Source organism: Chenopodium album, chromosome 19 (assembly GCF_948465745.1).
Source record: "Chenopodium album chromosome 19, dcCheAlbu1.1, whole genome shotgun sequence".
Classification (NCBI taxonomy): Eukaryota; Viridiplantae; Streptophyta; class Magnoliopsida; order Caryophyllales; family Amaranthaceae; genus Chenopodium; species Chenopodium album.
This window is the reverse complement of record NC_137852.1, coordinates 23005997-23028636: the sequence shown is the minus strand read 5'-3', so window position 1 is coordinate 23028636 and position 22640 is coordinate 23005997. Positions and strand designations below refer to the sequence as shown.

The following is a 22640-nucleotide window of genomic DNA, read 5'->3' as shown; positions in this document are numbered from 1 at the left end:
GTCAAACACTTTCATCAAAGCTTTTAGAATAAAATGAAAGTCAAATACATTCAAACAAAGATTTTTGAATCAAATCGAAGTCAATTGCATTCCACAATGGTAATTGAGTCAAATGAAAGTCAAACACAATCAACGAAGCTAATTGAGTCAAATGAAAGTCAAACACATTCAAACAAAGCTTTTTGAATCAAATGAAAGTAATATGCATTCAACAAAGCTAATTGAGTCAAATAAAAGTCAAACACTTTCAACAAAGCTAATTGAGTCAAATGAAAGTCAAACACATTCAACAAAGCTAATTGAGTCAAAAGAAAGTCAAACACATTCAAACAAAGCTTTTTGAATCAAATGAAAGTAATATGCATTCAACAAAGCTAATTGAGTCAAATAAAAGTCAAACACTTTCAACAAAGCTAATTGAGTCAAATGAAAGTCAAACACATTCAAACAAAGCTTTTTGATTCAAATGAAAGTCAAATGCATTCAACAAAGCTAATTGAATCAAATGAAAGTTAAACACTTTCAACAAAGCTTTTAGAATCAAATGAAAGTCAAACACATTCAAACAAAACTTTTTGAATCCAATGAAAATCAAATGAATATAACAAAGCTAATTGAGTCAAATGAAAGTCAAACACTTTCATCAAAACTTTTAGAATCAAATGAAAGTCAAATACATTCAAACAAAGCTTTTTGAATCAAATGATAGTCAATTGCTTTCCACAATGCTAATTGAGTCAAATGAAAGTCAAACACATTCAACGTAGCTAATTGAGTCAAGTGAAAGTTAAACACATTCAAACAAAGCTTTTTGAATCAAATGAAAGTCAAATGCATTCAACAAAGGTAATTGAGTCAAATGAAAGTCAAACACATTCAAATAAATCTTCTTGATTCAAATGAAAGTCAAATGCATTCAACAAAGCTAATTGTGTCAAATGAAAGTCAAACACTTTCTTTTTTTTTTTTGGTAAATGGAAATTATTATTACCAAAAGAATAAAATTACAACTTTCAAAAACAAAGTTGTAACCCCAAACTACACTAGCCTGAAACAGGCAAACACACCCCAAGCTGTCCCTAAATCCCATAGTGCCACCTTCTAGGAAGGGTTCACCAGGAAGACAGGGAGCAGGCCCTGCCAATACTTTCTAGCCACCTTCTATGAAGGGTGCAAGAAAAAGCAGACAGAGAACAACAAACAGACCCATCCTAGACTCAGTTTGCTTGACAAACCAAACAACTGGACTAGACAAAAGGCCACAACAACAAAACCAAAGAAAATAAGCACTTAAAGCACAAGTAACTGTCTGTCAGAGACAGGACATCTACAGGCTACAGAAAAAATAACTTCTCTAAAAACACCAGCAATAGTCTTGCAGCTTCCTGTAAACATCACAGCATTTCTTTGCAGCAAAATCTGATACACAGCTTCAGCAAAACACATTCCCAGCAACCTGTTCTTAGGCCTAGGTTTCCTGCAGATCCTTGAAATCCATTCCAATTCACCATCAAAATGTTTGGCAGGTCTGTCATAGCCAAATACTTTAAGAACTTGTTCCCAAATACTTCTGCTGAAAGAGCACTCAAAGAAGAGGTGTTGCACTGATTCCCAACACTGATTACACAGAAAACAGACATTGTAAACTAGTCTATTCCTGACAGCAAGCCAGGTAATAAACAAGCTTCTTGGAGTGGCCAAGTTATTGCAAATAATCCTTCTCCAAGCCACTTTTTGGACCTGACTGGTGATGCACTGGTAAATCTTCTTGATCTTAACCTTGCCCCCATGCATAACAGAATCCCAATTACCAATATTATCAATAATAGTCCTGCATTTGAGAATTCTTTTGAGAACCCAAGAACATTTCTTGGGAGCAGGCAAGCCCCACCAAGGCTTCTCTTTGAAATAATAAATGTGAACCCATTTGACCCAAAGGCTGTCAGCTTTATGGGCCAAATCCCAGAGAAGCTTGGTAATAGCAGCAAGATTCCACTCAGGAAGGGAAATGACATTCCACCCTCCACAGACCTTAGAAAGACAAACTTGAGACCAAGAGACTAAGGATTTCTTTGAGGGATTGGCTTTCCCAGTCCAAAGAAAGACCCTAAATCTTGATTCAATTTCTTTTAGAATCTTCTTGGGGAGAACAAAAATTTGAGCCCAATAGGTTTGAACACCAAAAAGAACACTTTTGATTAGTTGCAACCTACCAGCATAGGAGAGAAACCTTGCAGTCCACCCATTGATTCTAGCAGTCACCTTATCTATCAAGGGTTTACATTGGCCAATTGTGAGTTTCTTTGAAGAGAGAGGAACCCCTAGGTATCTAAAGGGAATGACCCCAGGAGCAACACCCACCAGAGATCTGAGATAAGCTTGATCATCCTCAGCTAAACCACCAAAATATATCTCACTCTTATCCAGATTTGCAGAAAGCCCAGAAGCTTCAGAGAACTTGGTGAAAGCCTGGAAAAGAAGAGAGACAGAACCAGCATCTGCTCTGTAGAACATAAGTAAATCATCAGCAAACATGAGATGAGTCAGGTTCATTCTTTCACACCTGGGGTGATAGTTAAAGTCAGGGTCCTGATTCAGCTCAAAAAAACATCTTGAGAGATATTCCATCCCAATTGCAAAGAGAAAGGGGGACATAGGGTCACCTTGTCTAAGACCCTTCCTAGCTGGAAAAGGTTTGGCAGGAACACCATTGATCAAGATGGAGAAAGTAACAGTAGAAAGACAACTTTTAACCCAATTGATAAACTGAGCAGGAAAACTGAGCTCAGCCATAACAATTTCAAGGAAATTCCATTCAACTGAATCATAAGCTTTTTTAAGGTCAACCTTGAGCATACACCTTGGGGTGATGTGTTTGTGAGTGTAACCTTTAATTAACTCAGTTGCAAGCAAAATATTATCCCCTATATGCTTACCAGGAATAAACCCAGCTTGAGCATTATCAATAATCTCATGCAGGACAGCAGCCAATCTAGCAGTCAGAATCTTAGAAACCAGCTTATACATGACAGTACAGCAAGCAATTGGCCTGTAATCCTTAGCATAGGAAGGGCTCTGCACCTTAGGAACTAAGGTAACAGTAGTGCAATTCCAGTGCCTATTCATATTACCAGTATTAAAGAAAAGCATAACACTAGCATAAACATCAGCTTTCACAATATTCCAGACCTTTTTAAAGAAAAAGGAATTGAACCCATCTATCCCAGGGGCCTTAGTATTGTCAATACCCTTAAGAGCCAAATCAATTTCAGCAATAGTAACAGGAGCAATAAGGGAATCCTGAGCAGACTTAGATAATTGTCTACCTTTTCTCATTATATTCAAATCAACCCCAGGCAGAACATGAGCTCTAGAACCCAGCAGTTTCTTGTAAAAATCTGTAATTTCCTTTTCAATAGCAGCAGGAGTTTTCAGCAGAACACCATGCTCATTGTAGATAGTATCAATCCTATTCCTGCTTTGTCTTTGCTTCATGATTGAGAAAAAATAATGATTATTCCCATCACCAAGCTTCATCCAGTCAATCCTAGATTTCTGCCTATAAACATTTTCCTGGATACTGAACCAATATTTAACATTTGCAATAGCTTCCATCTCTAGAGCATATAGAGCAGCATTAGTAACATCATTAGAGATTTGTTGCTGAATATCAGAAAGATAGTTCTGAGCAGAATCAAGCCTTGCACTGATATCACCAAATTTCTGAATGTTCAAATTCTTCAGAGAAGCCTTAACATGCTTAAGCTTACACCAAATGTCACCACTAGAATCAGTGTTTTGCCAAGCAGTTTCTACTATTGACAAGAAACTATCATGCTCAGCAAGATAATTGAGAAACCTAAAAGGTCTCCCTTTCCCAGGTAAAGCATGAAAGATGTCATAAACCATAGGGTTATGATCAGAAAGGTGGGGAGGTAAGTAAACAGCTTCAACTTGACCATAACAATTAATCCACTCTTGATTAACAAATCCCCTATCAATCCTAGAAAAAGTTCTAGGGCCTTCATGAGCTTTGTTACACCAAGAGAAATAAGAGCCCTTACTCTTGATTTCAACAAGAGCTAAATCATCAATACATTGCTGAAAATCCCTAGTCTCATAATCAGAGACATCAGCTCCATTTAACCTATCATCAGCAGACAAGATAGAGTTGAAGTCTCCAGTACATAACCAAGGCAAGAGAGTACTAGGCAGACCCTTGAGCCCATCCCATAGTTGCAATCTATCATGAATAGTGTGCAAACCATAAACAAAGGTAACCATAATCTGAGTCTGCAAGTCCTTAGTGCTAAGTAAACAGTGGACCAACTGTTCAGCAGAAAAAAGGACATCCAAAGTAAGACAGTCAGCCTTCCACCCAACCCAAATTCTACCTTTAGGAGAGTGAGAGTAGTTACAATACCAAGTCCAAGAGCAGCCAAATTTCTTCTGAATATTCACACTATTTTGCTGTTTTACTTTAGTTTCTAGAAGACAAACAACATCACAATTTTGCTCTGAAAGTAGCCTCTTAACAGAAGCTATCTTCCCAGGGTCATTAAGACCCCTTATGTTCCAAGACAACACTAACATGTTCCTAAAGAGGGATTACCATCACCCCCGTTAGGATCACCAGCTTCCTCATCAATATTAACCACAGTATCATTATCATTAGCCAAAGGAAGGTAAGAGTTTGAGTTTGTAGCAGTAGCAGGGAAAGAGATTTGCCTGTTAGCTCTTTTCTTGGATGTTTTACCAGGAATTTGCCATTCTTCAGGTTTCTGAACTTGAGGAACTAAGACTTCCTTAACAGGTTCAGCAGCTTTACTTGCATCAGCAGGATTGGCTGTCTTAGGCACCCAAACTCTTTTACCCTGAGCTGGAGCAGGTTTCTGAGCATCATTTTGTTTTTGCTTCCTAGGTACAGTACAGTCATGCCCCACTTTGTTGCATTTTTTGCAGAATGGTGGTGTCCATTCAAACAAAACTTTAATTTCAATTAATTCTCCAGCAGGACTTTCAATCCAGACAGAACTAGGCAGAGGTTTAGTGATATCAATTTCCACAAGGAGCCTAGCAAAAGAGACCCTAAGTTGCCTAGATGTACATTCATCAGCACATACAGGAACACCCAGAAGGCTACCAATTCTACTTAAAGTTTCAGCACCCCAACAATTCAAAGGCAGATTAGGTAGCCTAATCCATAGAGGTATTACTCTCAAAATTTCAGCATGAAAGTCAAACTTATCAGACCAAGCTTTCATAATTGCAGGCTTACCAAAGAACATATGGGGACCAGAACATAATATAGCATTCTTATCATCTACAGATTTCAAATTAACAATGAAATATCCCTCATCATGCCAAAATATGTCAGGTTTAGCTATAAAATTCCAATTATCAGCAATGAACTTATGAACCGCAGAAATAGTAGGTGAGTAACCAACAACATAGAAGATGAGAGCATTACCCCATTTCTTATTGCCTTCAAGAATATCAGCAGGACTAAGTTTAGCAATTGATTTACCATCCTTTATCTCAGGAGCAATGAAAGACAGAGAGGTTCCTTTTGCATTCAGTTTCCCCTTGAATAGATCCTTCCATTCTTCAGCAGAAGCTCCAGAAACACAATTTGGATCATCAGAAGTCTTAGAGGTATCACGATTACCATTAGGAGTAATCATCGAAGCCTGATTTTCCTCTGTTACCAATGGAACAGTAACCGCAGAAACCCTAGTTACTGTTCTATTGGATTGAGCTTGAAGTTGAGCAATCGAACTCCTATGAATACTCTCTAGCACCCTCAAATCCTTTCTGGAAACCTTACCAGCAGTTGGATGTACCAAATATGCAGGAGGGGTTACCATTTCATCATCTTCAGGAATCGAACCAGTTGAAGAAATCCCAGATTTCTTTTGGGTATTTAAGATTTTATCAGAAGGAGCATGATTAGGGTTTTGTGGGAGTGGAGTTGAAGTTTTCTTCTTTCGTGCCATGATGGTGAAGAAGCCAGATGAAGATCCCGACCTAGCTGCTCAAATCCCCATGGAAATCGCCTAGAGAGAAAGTCAACAGAAAGTCAACGCAAGCAAAACCCTAATGTGTTTTGAATCAAACACATTAGGGTTTTAGAATCAAACACTTTCAACAAAGCTTTTAGAATCAAATGAAAGTCAAACACATTCAAACAAAGCTTTTTGAATCAAATGAAAGTCAAATGCATTCAACAAAGCTAATTGAGTCAAATGAAAGTCAAACACTTTCAACAAAGCGTTTTGAATCAAATGAAAGTCAAATACATTCAATAAAAGCTTTTTGAATCAAATGAAAGTCAATTGCATTCCACAATGCTAATTGAATCAAATGAAAGTTAAACACATTCAACAAAGCTAATTGAGTCAAAAGAAAGTCAAACACATTCAAACAAAGCTTTTGGAATCAAATGAAAGTAAAATGCATTCAACAAAGCTAATTGAGTCAAATGAAAGTCAAACACTTTCATCAAAGCTTTTAGAATCAAATGAAAGTCAAATACATTCAAACAAAGCTTTTTGAATCAAATGAAAGTCAATTGCATTCCACAATGCTAATTGAGTCAAATGAAAGTCAAACACATTCAACGAAGCTAATTGAGTCAAATGAAAGTCTAACACATTCAAACAAAGCTTTTTGTATCAAATGAAAGTCAAATGCATTCAACAAAGCCAATTGAGTCAAATGAAAGTCAAACACATTCAAAACATAGCTTCTTGATTCAAATGAAAGTCAAATGCATTCAACAAAGCTAATTGAGTGAAATGAAAGTCAAACACTTTCAACAAAGCTTTTAGAATCAAATGAATGTCAAATGCATTCAGCAAAGCTAATTGAGTCAAATGAAAGTCAAACACATTCAACAATGCTAATTGAGTTAAAAGAAAGTCAAACACATTCAAACAAAGCTTTTTCATTCAAATGAAAGTCAAATGCATTCAACAAAGCCAATTGAGTCAAATGAAAGTCAAACACATTCAAATAAAGCTTCTTGATTCAAATGAAAGTTAAATGCATTCAACAAAGCTAATTGAGTCAAATGAAAGTCATACACTTACAACAAAGCTAATTGAGTCCAATGAAAGTCAAACACATTCAAACAAAGCTTTTTGAATCAAATGAAAGTCAAATGCATTCAACAAAGCTAATTGAGTCAAATGAAAGTCAAACACTTTCAACAAAGCGTTTAGAATCAAATGAAAGTCAAATACATTCAAACAAAGCTTTTTGATTCAAATGAAAGTCAAATGCATTCAACAAAGCTAATTGATTCAAATGAAAGTCGAACAGTTTCAACGAAGCTAATTGAGTCAAAAGAAAGTCAAACACATTCAGACAAAGCTTTTTGAATCAAATGAAAGTCAATTGCTTTCCACAATGCTAATTGAGTCAAATGAAAGTCAAACACATTCAACGTAGCTAATTGAGTCAAATGAAAGTCAAACACATTCAAACAAAGCTTTTTGAATCAAATGAAAGTCAAATGCATTCAACAAAGGTAATTGAGTCAAATGAAAGTCAAACACATTCAAATAAATCTTCTTGATTCAAATGAAAGTCAAATGCATTCAACAAAGCTAATTGTGTCAAAAGAATGTCAAACACTTTCAACAAAGCTTTTAGAATTAAATGAAAGTAAAACACATTCAAACAAAGCTTTTTGATTCAAATGAAAGTCAAATGCATTCAACAAAGCTAATTGAGTCAAATGAAAGTCAAACACTTTCAACAAAGCGTATAGAATCAAATGAAAGTCAAATAAATTCAATCAAAGCTTTTTGAATCAAATAAAAGTCAATTGCATTCCACAATGCTAATTAAGTCAAATGAAAGTCAAACACATTGAACAAAGCTAATTGAGTCAAAAGAAAGTCAAACACATTCAAACAAAGCTTTTTGAATCAAATGAAAGTCAAATGCATTCAACAAAGCCAATTGAGTCAAATGAAAGTCAAACACTTTTAACAAAGCTAATTGAGTCAAATGAAAGTCAAACACATTCAAACAAAGCTTTTTGATTCATATGAAAGTCAAATGCATTCAACAAAGCTAATTGAGTTAAATGAAATTAAACACTTTCAACAAAGCTTTTAGAATCAAATGAAACTCAAATACATTCAAACAAAGCTTTTTTAATCAAACAAAAATCAAATGAATTCAACAAAGCTAATTGAGTCAAATGAAAGTCAAACACTTTCATCAAAGCTTTTAGAATCAAATCAAAGTCAAATACATTCAAACAAAGCTTTTTGAATCAAATGAAAGTCAATTGCATTCAACAATGTTAATTGAGTCAAATGTAAGTCAAACATATTCAACGAAGCTAATTGAGTCAAATGAAAGTCTAACACACTCAAACAAAGCTTTTTGAATCAAATGAAAGTCAAATGCATTCAACAAAGCCAATTGAGTCAAATGAAAGTCAAATACATTCAAACATAGCTTCTTGATTCAAATGAAAGTCAAATGCATTCAACAAAGCTAATTGAGTCAAATGAAAGTCAAACGCTTTCAACAAAGCTTTTAGAATCAAATGAAAGTAAAACACATTCAAACAAAGCTTTTTGAGTCAAATGAATGTCAAATGCATTCAACAAAGCTAATGGAGTCAAATGAAAGTCAAACACATTCAACAAAGCTTTTTGATTCAAATGAAAGTCAAAAATATTCAACAAAGCCAATTGAGTCAAATGAAAGTCAAACACATTCAAATAAAGCTTCTTGATTCAAATGAAAGTCAAATGCATTCAACAAAGCTAATTAAGTCTAATGAAAGTCAAACACTTTCAACAAAGCTAATTGAGTTAAATGAAAGTCAAACAGATTCAAACAAAGCTTTTTGAATAAAATGAAAGTCAAATGCATTCAACAAAGCTAATTGAGTCAAATGAAAGTCAACCACTTTGAACAAAGCGTTTAGAATCAAATGAAAGTCAAATACATTCAATTAAAGCTTTTTGAATCAAATGAAAGTCAATTGCATTCCACAATGCTAATTAAGTCAAATGAAAGTCAAGCACATTCAACAAAGCTAATTGAGTCAAAAGAAAGTCAAACACATTCAGACAAAGCTTTTTGAATAAAATGAAAGTCAAATGCATTCAACAAAGCTAATTGAGTCAAACGAGAGTCAAACACTTTCAACAAAGCTAATTGAGTCAAATGAAAGTCAAACACATTCAAATAAAGTTTTTTGATTCAAATGAAAGTCAAATGCATTCAACAAAGCTAATTGAGTCAAATGAAAGTCAAACACTTTCAACAAAGATTTTAGAATGAAATGAAAGTCAAACACATTCAAACAAAGCTTTTTGAATCTAATGAAAATCAAATGAATTCAACAAAGCTAATTGAGTCAAATGAAAGTCAAACACTTTCGTCAAAGCTTTTAGAAGCAAATTAAAGTCAAATATATTCAAACAAAGCTTTTTGAATCAAATGAAAGTCAATTGCATTCCACAATGCTAATTGAGTCAAATTAAGGTTAAACACAGTCAACGAAGCTAATTGAGTCAAATGAAAGTTAAACACATTCTAACAAAGCTTTTTGAATCAAATGAAAGTCAAATGCATTCAACAAATACAATTGAGTCAAATGAAAGTTAAACACATTCAAACATAGCCAATTAAATCAAATGAAAGTCAAATTCATTCAACAAAGCGAATTGAGTCAAATGAAAGTCAAACACTTTCAACAAAGCTTTTAGAATCAAATGAGAGTAAAACAAATTCAAACAAAGCTTTTTGAATCAAATGAATGTCAAATGCATTCAACAAAGCTAATTGAGTCAAATGAAAGTCAAACACATTCAACAAAGCTAATTGAGTTAAATGAAAGTCAAACACATTCAAACAAAGCTTTTTGAATCAAATGAAAGTCAAATGCATTCAACAAAGCCAATTGAGTTAAATGAAAGTCAAACACATTTAAATAAAGCTTCTTGATTCAAATGAAAGTCAAATGCATTCAACAAAGCTAATTGAGTGAAATGAAAGTCAAACACTTTCAACAAAGCGTTTAGAATCAAATGAAAGTCACATACATTCAATCAAAGCTTTCTGAATCAAATGAAAGTCAATTACATTCCACAATGCTAATTAAGTCAAATGAAAGTCAAACATATTCAACAAAGGTAATTGAGTGAAAAGAAAGTCAAACACATTCAAACAAAGCTTTTTGAATCAAATGAAAGTCAAATGCATTTAACAAAGCTAATTGAATCAAATGAAAGTCAAACACTTTCAACAAAGCTAATTGAGTTAAATGAAAGTCAAACACATTCAAACAAAGCTTTTTGATTCAAATGAAAGTCAAATGCATTCAACAAAGCTAATTGAGTCAAATGAAAGTCAAACACTTTCAACAAAGCTTTTAGAATCAAATGAAAGTCAAACACATTCAAACAAAGGTTTTTGAATCAAATGAAAATCAAATGAATTCAACAAAGCTAATTGAGTCAAATGAAAGTGAAACACTTTCGTCAAAGCTTTTAGAATCAAATTAAAGTCAAATATATTCAAACAAAGCTTTTTGAATCAAATGAAAGTCAATTGCATTCCACAATGCTAATTTAGTCAAATGAAAGTCAAACACATTCAACGAAGCTAATTGAGTCAAATGAAAGTCAAACACATTCAAACAAAGCTTTTTGAATCAAATGAAAGTCAAATGCATTCAACAAATCCAATTGAGTCTAATGAAAGTCAAACACATTCAAACAAAGCTTCTTGATTCAAATGAAAGTCAAATGCATTCAACAAAGCTAATTGAGTCAAATGAAAGTCAAACACTTTCAAGAAAGCGTTTAGAATCAAATGAAAGTCAAATACATTTAATCAAAGCTTTTTGGATAAAATGAAAGTCAAATGCATTCAACAAAGCTAATTAATTCAAACGAAAGTCAAACACTTTCAACAAAGCTAACTGAGTCAAATGAAAGTCAAACACATTCAAACAAAGCTTTTTGATTCAAATGAAAGTCAAATGCATTCAACAAAGCTAATTGATTCAAATGAAAGTCGAACAGTTTCAACAAAGCTTTTAGAATCAAATGAAAGTCAAACACATTCAAACAAAGCTTTTTGAATCAAATGAAAATCAAATGAATTCAACAAAGCTAATTGCGTCAAATGAAAGTCAAACACTTTCGTCAACGCTTTTAGAATCAAATTAAAGTCAAATATATTCAAACAAAGCTTTTTGAATCAAATGAAAGTCAATTGCATTCCACAATGCTAAATGAGTCAAATGAAGGTCAAACACATTCAACGAAGCTAATTGAGTCAAATGAAAGTCAAACACATTCAAACAAAGCTTCTTGATTCAAATGAAAGTCAAATGCATTCAACAAAGCTAACTGAGTCGAATGAAAGTCAAACACTTTCAGCAAAGCGTTTAGAATCAAATGAAAGTCAAATACATTCAATCAAAGCTTTTTGAATCAAATGAAAGTCAATTGCATTCCACAATGCTAATTAAGTCAAATGAAAGTAAAACACATTCAACAAAGCTAATTGAGTCAAAAGAAAGCCAAACACATTCAAACGAAGCTTTTTGATTCTAATGAAAGTCAAATGCATTCAACAAAGCTAATTGAGTTAAATGAAAGTCAAAAACTTTCAACTAAGCTTTTAGAATCAAACGAAAATCAAATGAATTCAACAAAGCTAATTGAGTCAAATGAAAGTCAAACACTTTCATTCAAGCTTTTAGAATAAAATAAAAGTCAAATACATTCAAACAAAGCTTTTTGAATCAAATCGAAGTCCATTGCATTCCACAATGCTAATTGAGTCAAATGAAAGTCAAACACATTCAACGAAGCTAATTGAGTCAAATGAAAGTCAAACACATTCAAACATAGCTTTTTGAATCAAATGAAAGTCAAATGCATTCAACAAAGCCAATTGAGTCAAATGAAAGTCAAACACATTGAAATAAAGCTTTTTGATTCAAATGAAAGTCAAATGCATTCAACAAAGCTAATTGAGTCAAATGATAGTCAAACACATTCAAACAAAGCTTTTTGAATCAAATGAAAGTCAAATGCATTCAACAAAGCTAATTGGGTCAAATGAAAGTCAAACACTTTCAACAAAGCGTTTAGAATCAAATAAAAGTCAAATACATTCAATTAAAGCTTTTTGAATCAAATGAAAGTCAATTGCATTCCACAATGCTAATTGAGTCAAATGAAAGTCAAACTCATTCAACAAACCTAACTGAGTCAAAATAAAGTCAAACACATTGAAACAAAGCTTTTTGAATCAAATGAAAGTAAAATGCATTCAACAAAGTTAATTGAGTCAAATTAAAGTGAAACACTTTCAACAAAGCTAATTGAGTCAAATGAAAGTCAAACACATTTAAACAAAGCTTTTTGATTCAAATGAAAGTCAAATGCATTCAACAAAGCTAATTGAGTCAAATGAAAGTCAAACACTTTCAACAAAGCTTTTAGAATCAAATGAAAGTCAAACACATTCAAACAAAACTTTTTGAATTAAATGAAAATCAAATGAATTCAACAAAGCTAATTGAGTCAAATAAAAGTCAAACACTTTCAACAAAGCTTTTAGAATCAAATGAAAGTAAAACACATTCAAACAAAGCTTTTTGAATCAAATGAATGTCAAATGCATTCAACAAAGCTAATTGAGTCAAATGAAAGTCAAACATATTGAACAAAGTTAATTGAGTTAAAAGAAAGTCAAACACATTCAAACAAAGCTTTTTGATCAAATGAAAGTCAAATGCATTCAACAAAGCCAATTGTGTCAAATGAAAGTCAAACACATTTAAATAAAGCTTCTTGATTCAAATGAAAGTCAAATGCATTCAACAAAGCTAATTGAGTAAAATGAAAGTCAAACACTTTCAACAAAGCTTTTAGAATCAAATGAAAGTCAAATACATTCAAACAATGATTTTTGAATCAAATGAAAGTCAAATGCATTCAACAAAGCTAAGTGAGTTAAATGAAAGTCAAACACTTTCAGAGGATAATCTGCAATAACCAGGCTTCTCCTAAGAGTATTTTTATAACTTGGCTGGCTTTGAAGAACAGAATGATGACTAAGGATAGACTTATCCACTGGCATATTAGCTGTGATCCTTTGTGTTTCCTTTGCCAGAGCTGTGATGAAAGTGTGTCTCACTTATTCTTCTCTTGCTCCTATTCTAATGAGATTTGGCAAAAAAATCTTGATTTGCTTAAAATTCAGAAGACTGCTCAATGTTTTGAACTTGAACAGCAATGGGCTATAAGATTTTGCAGGAAAACTAGCAGGAAGTATAGGTTATATTTGAGTTTCTTTGCTGAAGCTGTGCACAGTATCTGGTTTCAGAGGAACAATTTAATGTTCAATGGTAGCTGTCAGCCTGCTGATTTGGTTTTCAGAGAGATTGTCTACAGAGTTGCAGTTAGATGTCCTAGTTCAATCAGGAAATTGCTGTATCTTTGATTCTGCTTTTGTAAACTTTGGTCTGTCTTTTTGAGTTTGTTGTTGTTTTTCTTTGCTGTCTGGTCCTTTTCTTCAGAACCCTTCCTAGAAGGTGGCTGAAGGACTGAGTCCAGGTTGGTCCTTGGTTCAGTCTTGCACCCTTCCTAGAAGGTGGCTTGGTTGTTCCCTGGTCCATGGGTGTTTGTTTGGCCTTTTGGGGTCTTGTGGAGTTTGTTGTTGGTTATAACTTAGCTTGCTGTAAGTTTTAATCTTTCTCTTTGGTAATAAAATTTCTTTATTTACCAAAAAAAAAAGTCAAACACTTTCAACAAAGCTTTTAAAATCAAATGAAAGTCAAATAAATTCAAACAAAGCTTTTTGAATCAAATGAAAATCAAATAATGGAACAAAGCTAGTTGAGTCAAATGAAAGTCAAACACATTAATCAAAGCTTTTAGAATCAAATGAAAGTCAAATACATTCAAACAAAGCTTTTTGAATCAAATGGAAGTCAATTGCATTCCACAATGCTAATTGAGTCAAATAAAAGTCAAACACATTCAACGAAGCTAATTGAGTCAAATGAAAGTCAAACACATTCAAACAAAGCTTTTTGAATCAAATGAAAGTCAAATGCATTCAACAAAGCCAATTCAGTCAAATGAAAGTCAAACACATTCAAATAAAGCTTATTTATTAAAATGAAAGTCAAATGCATTCAATAAAGCTAATTGTGTCAAATGAAAGTCAAACACTTTAAACAAAGCTTTTAGAATCAAATGAAAGTCAAACACATTCAAACAAAGCTTTTTGAATCAAATGAAAGTCAAATGCATTCAACAAACCTAATTGAGTCAAATGAAAGTCAAACACATTCAACAAAGCGTTTTGAATTAAATGAAAGTGAAATACATTGAATCAAAGCTTTTTGAATCAAATGAAAGTCAATTGCATTTGATGAGTGTCATTTATGGCACTCATTAGGTAGTCTTTTAAGTTATTTCTTTCCCTTTTTGTTGCTTCCTTCTTTTAGTTTTGGCCCTTTTTCCTTTAGTTTCTCCTTTTTCCTCTTTCTTCGTGTTTCTCGTGTTTTTCCTTTATTTTGCTCTTTTTCCCTTTTATTTCCTTTCTTTGTTTACTTGTGTAGGTATTGTGAGATCCACCTTGGCAAAGGATGCAATTCGGGACCTCAATGATCAAGCAAGGAAGGAGCATTTGGCTAGAGAGGGCTTAGAGAGACCTTGGAGAGACCTCGGAGAGGTCTCCATGGTTTTCCATCAAGCCGCGGGCGCGGGACTTCAAGCCGCGGGCGCGGGCTCTATTGTTCACAAATGCCAAAAAGTTGGCAGGAACTAGCCGCGGTTGCCCCGGGGTCTCTCCGCGGGCGCGGGCAATTTGGAGAGGTCTCTCCCCTCAGAGAGACCGCGGCTCCCCTGATCAGCCTTTGGGAGCAGGGGACTTCGCCGCGGGCGCGGGTCATCAAGCCGCGGGCGCGGGCCTTTGAGGCCGCGGGCGCGGGTGCTGCCCAGGCAGCCCGCGGAGGGTTCCGTACCCATTTCTCCGCGGGCGCGGGTTCATCGAGAGAGACCGCGGGGGGCTGCCGTTTTCTTCTTTGCCTATAAATAGAATTGTATTTCCTTTTTTTTTGGAGAACTCTTGGATAATATATTTCATTTTTCTTTGCTTAGTTTTAGAGAGAGAATCTAGAGAGAAGTTAGAGAGAAGTTCTTTGTTTTGGATTATAACTCAACATTTGATCACTCAAGTTTGGATTTCTTCATTTTCAATCTTCAATATTAGTGAGAAGCAAGTAGATTAGTTGCTAGGGAAAGGGGGAAGCATGTTTGGTTAATGGAAATGCTAGTTGATGCTCCTTGATTGGTTTATTTGTTGCAATTAATTTGGTTGACATAGTTTTGCATGAGATTGATTAGATTAGGATTGATCAACCTATAAGATTAATCTAGATTGCATTGCAACTCTTAATGACATGACCAATTGATTTGAAGGTTGCTCTAATTGATTGGGTTTTCTTGTGATTCTTCTTGGTTTGCCTTTCATAGTGGCCACTAGATTGGCCAATAGGAGATGGCATTTGAGCTCTCTTGATTGCTACTATTGTTTGTCCATTGCAATACTTGAGCTAATTGATTGAGCTTTGTTCTAGCATTATCATTGATCTTGCATGTGGAACCCATATCCCTAGTGTTTAGACCCCTTGATTACTAGTTGAATTCGATCTAGTTCACTTAGGTACCAACCATAACCTAATTTTCGACTTCGAGGTAGCTTGACTTAGACTTTAGTTTTCATCATTGCATTCCCTTGGGATCGACCCTTAACTTACCCTATATTCATATAAGGTTGGTTAGGTGTTTACAAATTTAGTTTGACTTGGGGAAAGGGTAGATAACGACATGCATTTTCCTCTTGTCAAAATGGCGCCGTTGCCGGGGAATGCTATTGGTGCTTAGCTTTTGTTGTTGAGTCTACTTCATTTTATAAAAAAAAAACAAAAAGATTTTGTTTCTTTAGGCTACACTTGTAGCCGTGCTACTAATATTTTTTTTGTTTGAGTTTTGCATGCATAGAGCCCGTAATTGTTCCTTTGTTCCCCTTGATCCGGAAATAGAAAGGACTATTTCAAGAAGAAGAGTGGATATTAGATCTTTGGCTTATAGCTCTTCAAGCGAGGAAGAAATTCAAGAAGAACAAGGCATGGGTGAAAATCCTAGAGTGGCCTTGAAGGAGCTTGGAGTGCCCGGGGCATATAGATTTGAAAGTGGAATAGCTCCTCCCACTACCCCGGCAAATGACTTCGAAATCCGTCTGGCAATGATCACCTTGATCGAGAGAAGGCAATATAGTGGGGCCAAGAATGAGAGCCCATTGAACCATTTGAAAGAATTTGAAAAATATTGCAACACCATCAAAGTCAATGGGGTTTCTCAAGAATTCATCCGCCTCAAGTTGTTCCCTTTCTCTCTAATAGGAAGATCTTTGGAGTGGCTAGACAAAGAGGTGAAGCCCAACTCCTTGAGAACTTGGGACGATGTCACAAAGGCTTTCTTGTCCCGCTTCTACCCCCAAAAGAAGACGGCGGAGGCAAGAGCCTTGATTCAAGGGTTCAAGCAAAAGCCAAGTGAAAGCCTTTACGAAGCATGGGAGAGATTCAAAGAGTATCAAAGGGAGTGCCCTCACCACGGAATCCCCACATACCAAGTGATCCAAATCTTCTATGGCGGTTTAAGTCCCCAAGGCAAGTCATGCCTAGATGGAGGAGCCGGTGGCCCTATCATGAACAAAACCGAAGAAGAAGTTGTGGACATCATCGAGGACGTGGTGACATACTATAGGGATTGGCAAGATGGGGAGAGGGACTCTTCAAGCAAGCAATCTTCATTATATTCGGTGGACCATCTAAATGCAATCAACAACCTTTCCTCCCAAATGACAAACTTAGGAAAGGAGGTCACCGCAATCAAAGCTAAGTTGGAGAGCACTTCTTCCTCTTCTCAAACCTCAAATCTTCCCTCCCAATTTAAGGGGAGAGGTACTCCTTCTAACTCTCAACCCCCTCCCTCTTCACATAATATGCCTATGGGTTGTTTGTTTTTTGATGCATGTGGATCTTATGATCATGACTCTAGTACTTGTCCTAATGAATGTGTTGATGAGTTTGATAACCATGAGAGTGAACATGTGAATTATGTGTCGAATAACAATGGTCAACGGTTTGATAATCAAAGAGGTCAATGGAATAGGAACTACCAAGGCCAAGGCAATTTTGACAACTATAACCAAGGTGGTGGTTATAGAAACCAAGGGAACCAAGGTTCTCGTGGTAGCTATAATAATCAAGGTTATAGTGGCCAAAATCAAGGCCAAAATTATAGTAATCAAAGCCCAAATTATGGTAACCAAAACCAAGGTTATGGAAATCATAACCAAGGTAGTGGTAATCATAATCAAGGTGGGGGAAACCATAATCAAAGTTATGGCCAAAGTCAAAATAGGGGTAATTGGAACAATCAAGGACGGGGAAATTTTCAAAATAATTCTCAAAGAGGTCCCCCACCCGGGTTTGTTCCAAAGACTCAAGGTGAAAGTTCCTATTCTCAACCTTCTTCACCTAGAACTAATTTGGAAGAGATAATTGAGAATCAAACTAAGTTGTTGAACACATACATGGCCGTGAGTGATAAAAAATTCAATGAAATGATGACCCACAATAAAATGCTTGAAAACCAAATCTCTCAGCTCGCTAATTCCTTGAAAGATCATGCAAGCCCTTCTTCTTTACCTTCCCAAGGCCTTGATCCCAAGAAACCCGTGAATGCTATTGTTACAAGGAGTGGAAAGGTTCTTGAGGAGAGATTGCCTAGGAGGGGTGTAGATAAGGAGATTCCTAGGGAGGCTTTGGTTGAGGATGAGGGGAATAGGGCATCTTTGGATGAGGTGGTGGTTGAGACACATAGAGAGGTGAGTGTAGAGAAAGAGATTGTGAAACCCAAGCTCCCCTACCCACAAAAATTAATGAGACACAAATTGGATGAACAATTTGGGAGATTTATTGAGATGCTAAAACAACTCCACCTTTCTCTACCTTTCACCGATGTGATCAACCAAATGCCAAATTATGCCAAATTCCTCAAAGACATTTTGAGTGGGAGAAGAACTTGTGAGGTTGTGGAGACCATCAATTTGACCGAAAATTGTAGTGCTATCATCATGAACAAAATGCCACCCAAGTTGAAAGATCCCGGAAACTTCTCCATCCCTTGTGCCATTAATAAAATGCAAATTGATAATGCCTTATGTGACTTAGGAGCTAGTGTGAGCTTAATGCCATATTCGGTTTATCAAAAACTTGAGCTAGGGGAACTCTTACCTTCTAACATTACCTTGCAATTAGCGGATAGGTCTATCAAATTTCCAAAAGGTAAGGTAGAAGATGTCCCTTTGAGGGTTGGGAAGTTTGTGTTTCCCGTGGATTTTGTTGTTCTTGAAATGGATGAGGATGCCAACATTCCAATCATTTTAGGTAGACCCTTTCTTGCTACCTCGGGAGCCATGATTGATGTGAGAAGTGCTAAGATCTCCCTTAAGGTAGGAGAAGAGGTTATAGAATTTGATTTGAATGAGAGCATGAAGTATCCATGTTCTTCTTTGGAAAATTGCATGATGATTGATTCACTTGATATTGTTGTGTCCTCCATGCATGAGCACTTGCTCACTTCTAACGATGCTCTTGAGAATGTTTTGATGAACAAAGACAAGGTAGGTGCTTCGAGCAAGGAGATGACTTTCTATGAGGAGTTACTTGATGGAAGTGTGGAGGAAGTGGATGAGCAAATATGTTTGAAAATCTCAAGCAATGAGGCTTTGCAAGTGGCCACATCACAAGAAGGTAATGGTGTGCCTATGGTGGAGCTCAAACCTCTACCATCACACCTGAGGTATGAATTCTTGGGCCCTCATTCCACTTACCCCGTGATAGTTAGTGCATCCTTGAGCGAGAGCCAAGCTCAAGCGTTATGTGGTGTTTTGAGAAAACACCAGGGTGCTTTGGGGTACACAATTGATGACCTTAAAGGTATAAGCCCCGCTTTGTGCCAACACCACATAACGCTTGAGGAAGGCGCCCTTCCTTCTATTGAACGACAAAGGAAACTACATCCCCAAATGGGAGAAGTAGTTAAGAAAGAGATCACCAAGCTATTGGATGCGGGAATAATATCCCCCATCTCTAGCTCTTGGTGGGTCTCCCCCGTCCATGTCGTTCCAAAGAAGGGGGGCATGACCGTGGTTGAGAATGAGAAGGGTGAGCTCATTCCAACTAGGACGGTCACCGGTTGGCGGATGTGTATAGACTATAGACGTCTAAACACATCCACCAAGAAGGATCACTTTCCTCTTCCGTTTATTGATCAAATGCTTGAGAGACTAACAAGGCACAAGTTTTATTGTTTCCTCGATGGGTATTCCGGATTCTTCCAAATCCCCATCCACCCTAATGATCAAGAAAAGACCACATTCACTTGTCCTTATGGGACCTTTGCCTACCGGAGAATGCCCTTTGGATTATGCAATGCACCCGCTACATTCCAAAGGTGCATGATGAGTATCTTCGGGGATATGTTGGAAGAGGAAATGGAGGTCTTTATGGATGATTTTTCGGTGGGGGGTGTTTCTTTTGAGGAGTGCCTTGTGAATCTTGAGAAGTGTTTGGAAAGATGTGAGAAAGTCAATCTTGTTTTGAATTGGGAGAAATGCCACTTCATGGTGGAGGAAGGTATAGTGCTTGGGCACAAGATTTCAAATAGAGGCATTGAGGTGGATAAGGCCAAGATTGACGTGATTGAGAAACTTCCACCTCCGGTGAATGTCAAAGGAGTGAGATCGTTCCTTGGTCATGCGGGTTTCTATAGAAGATTCATCAAAGATTTTTCACTCATTGCTAAGCCCCTAAATGACCTTCTTCAAAAAGATGTTGAGTTCAAATTTGATGACAAGTGCTTGAAAGCATTTGATAGATTGAAGAAGGCCCTAATCTCTACTCCTATTGTTCAAGGCCCAAGGTGGGATCTTCCTTTTGAGTTGATGTGTGATGCGAGTGATTGGGCGATTGGAGGTGTTTTGGGACAACGGGTAGACAAGAAGCTTCATGTGATCTACTATATGTCCAAGACTCTCAATGGGGCTCAAAAGAACTACACAACAACGGAAAAAGAATTTTTGGCAATTGTGCACTCTTTTGAGAAATTCCGGTGTTACTTGTTGGGTTCCAAAACCATAGTCTTCACGGATCACACGGCCCTCAAGTATCTCTTTGCCAAGAAAGAATCCAAGCCAAGGTTGATCCGATGGGTGCTTGAATTGCAAGCCTTTGAGATTGAGATTAGAGACAAGAAGGGTGCGGAGAATGTTGTGGCGGACCATCTTTCTCGCCTTGAAGGGGATCAAATTCATGACGATGGTCTACCAATAGAAGATGGAATGCTTGATGACTTCTTGTATGCCATAGAAGTGAAGGAACTCCCATGGTATGCCGATTTGGTAAATTTTCTAGCATGTGGGGAGTTTCCACCCTCATTCTCCAAAAACCAAAGGAAGAAGATCAAACGAGAAGCACGGCACTATTTGTGGGATGATCCCATCTTATACAAACGTGGGGTTGATGGCTTACTTAGGCGTTGTGTTCCAAATGTAGAGGTGCCTAGTGTTTTAAAAATGTGCCACTCGGACCCAAGCGGTGGGCACATGGGTGTTTCCAAGACCGCTACCAAGGTTCTTCAAAGTGGTTTTTGGTGGCCACATCTCTTCAAGGATTCATGGGGCTTTGTTAAGTCGTGTGACCGATGTCAACGAGTTGGGAACATTTCCAAGCGAAATGAGATGCCTCAACAACCTATCCTTGAATTGGAGGTGTTCGATGTGTGGGGAATTGACTTCATGGGACCATCCCTCTCTTCGTATGGGAATCAATATATCCTTGTGGCGGTGGACTATGTTTCTAAGTGGGTTGAGGCCATTGCCTCTCCAACAAATGATCACAAGGTTGTGTTGAAGTTGTTTAAGAAGATCATCTTTCCAAGGTTTGGTGTCCCAAAAGCGGTGATAAGTGATAATGGGTCTCACTTTGTCCATAACGCCTGCAAAAAGATGTTGAGAAAACATGGTGTGCATCAACGATTTGGGCTTCCCTACCATCCTCAAACGAGTGGCCAAGTTGAGGTTTCAAATCGTCAAATCAAGCTTATTCTTGAGAAGACGGTTGCTCGCAATAGAAAGGATTGGTCGGACAAATTGGATGATGCTCTATGGGCTTATAGGACGGCTTTTAAGACACCCATTGGTACCACTCCATATCGCCTTGTCTATGGCAAATCGTGCCATCTCCCGGTTGAGCTTGAACATCGTGCCTTGTGGGCCATCAAGAAGATCAATTTTGACTTAGCAAGTGCGGGAGAGAAGAGGTGGTTGGACCTTCATGAATTAGAGGAGCTTCGACTTGATGCTTACGATTGTGCTAGCACCTACAAAGCTCGATCCAAAGAGGTTCATGACAAGTTGATTGAGAAAAAGGAATTTTGTGTAGGTGACAAAGTCCTCCTCTATAATTCTAGAATGAAGTTGTTCCCCGGAAAACTCATGTCAAGATGGAGTGGTCCGTTCTTGGTGAAGGATGTTTTTGGTAATGGTGCCGTGGAAATTTCTCCTTTGGATTCCTCTTCTTCATTTAAGGTTAATGGTCATCGGCTCAAGAAGTACTTTGATGGAGCGTTTGTTGGTCTTGTTCACAAAATGATTCTTATCAAGCCACTTTGAGTGGGTGAAGCACGTCGAGCTAACGACGTTAACCAAAAGCGCTTACGGGAGGCAACCCGGATTCTCATCTCATTTTTCTTTTCTTTTCTTTTTCTTTGTTTAGTTTTCGCTCTTATGTTGTGTCGGTTTTGTGTTTGTTTTGTAGGTTGCCCATTGTCATCACTTGTTGGAAAGAGGTTTTGGGTTTTATGTAGAGTTCAGAGTGCAGGGGAGAGGGCTCCCCGAGGGCTTGGAGAGACCTCGGGGGCATCTCCAGCTTTCAAAGCGAATTCCGATCAGGAACTCCCCGCGGTTGCCCCGCGGTCTCTCCGCGGGCGCGGGGGAGTTTGGAGAGGGCGCGGCAAATTGGAGAGGGCGCGGCCCTTAAATCAGCCAAAATGTGAGAATTGGATCAGGAACTTCCCGCGGTTGTCCCGCGGTCTCTCCGCGGGCGCGGGAAGTTTTGGAGAGGGCGCGGCTGTTTTGGAGAGGGCGCGGCACCCATCAGGTAAGAAATTAGCAAAATCGGGCAGGAACTCCCCGCGGTTGTCCCGCGGTCTCTCCGCGGGCGCGGGAGAGTTCCCGAGACCGCGGCAATATCGGGAGAGGGCGCGGGGATCTGGGTTTCTTAAACCCGGACGCACCCCTCTCCTCTCTCCCCTCTCTTATTTTCTCATCTCCTCTCTAATTTTCCCATTTCTCTCTCTACATACACTCAAACCCTAACCCCAAATCATCAAATCCTTACTCCTTTCTTCAATTTTCCCATCAAATTTTCACAAAATCTACCTTATTTCTCCATTTTCATCACTTCTACTCAAGTTTCTCGTGATTTTTCGGCAAGTTCCGGTAGT

The 22640-nt window shown here is 37.2% G+C and overlaps 2 protein-coding genes and 1 pseudogene across 2 annotated transcripts; 1 reads left to right on the top strand and 2 right to left on the bottom strand.

Moving 5' to 3' along the window:
- Positions 1-1290: 1290 nt before the first annotated feature.
- LOC145594191 (uncharacterized) lies at positions 1291-5996 on the bottom strand. The gene is made up of 2 exons (XM_081650525.1): positions 4613-5996; positions 1291-4487 (listed from the first exon to the last, which is right to left on the bottom strand). The coding sequence occupies exons 1-2, from the start codon at positions 5994-5996 to the stop codon at positions 1291-1293; spliced, it is 4581 nt and encodes a 1526-aa protein (XP_081506651.1).
- A 7108-nt stretch (positions 5997-13104) lies between these two features.
- Positions 13105-13497, top strand: LOC145594190 (uncharacterized). The gene has a single exon (XM_081650524.1). The coding sequence runs from the start codon at positions 13105-13107 to the stop codon at positions 13495-13497; it is 393 nt and encodes a 130-aa protein (XP_081506650.1).
- A 3089-nt stretch (positions 13498-16586) lies between these two features.
- LOC145596206 (small nucleolar RNA R71) lies at positions 16587-16685 on the bottom strand (annotated as a pseudogene).
- Positions 16686-22640: the final 5955 nt, after the last annotated feature.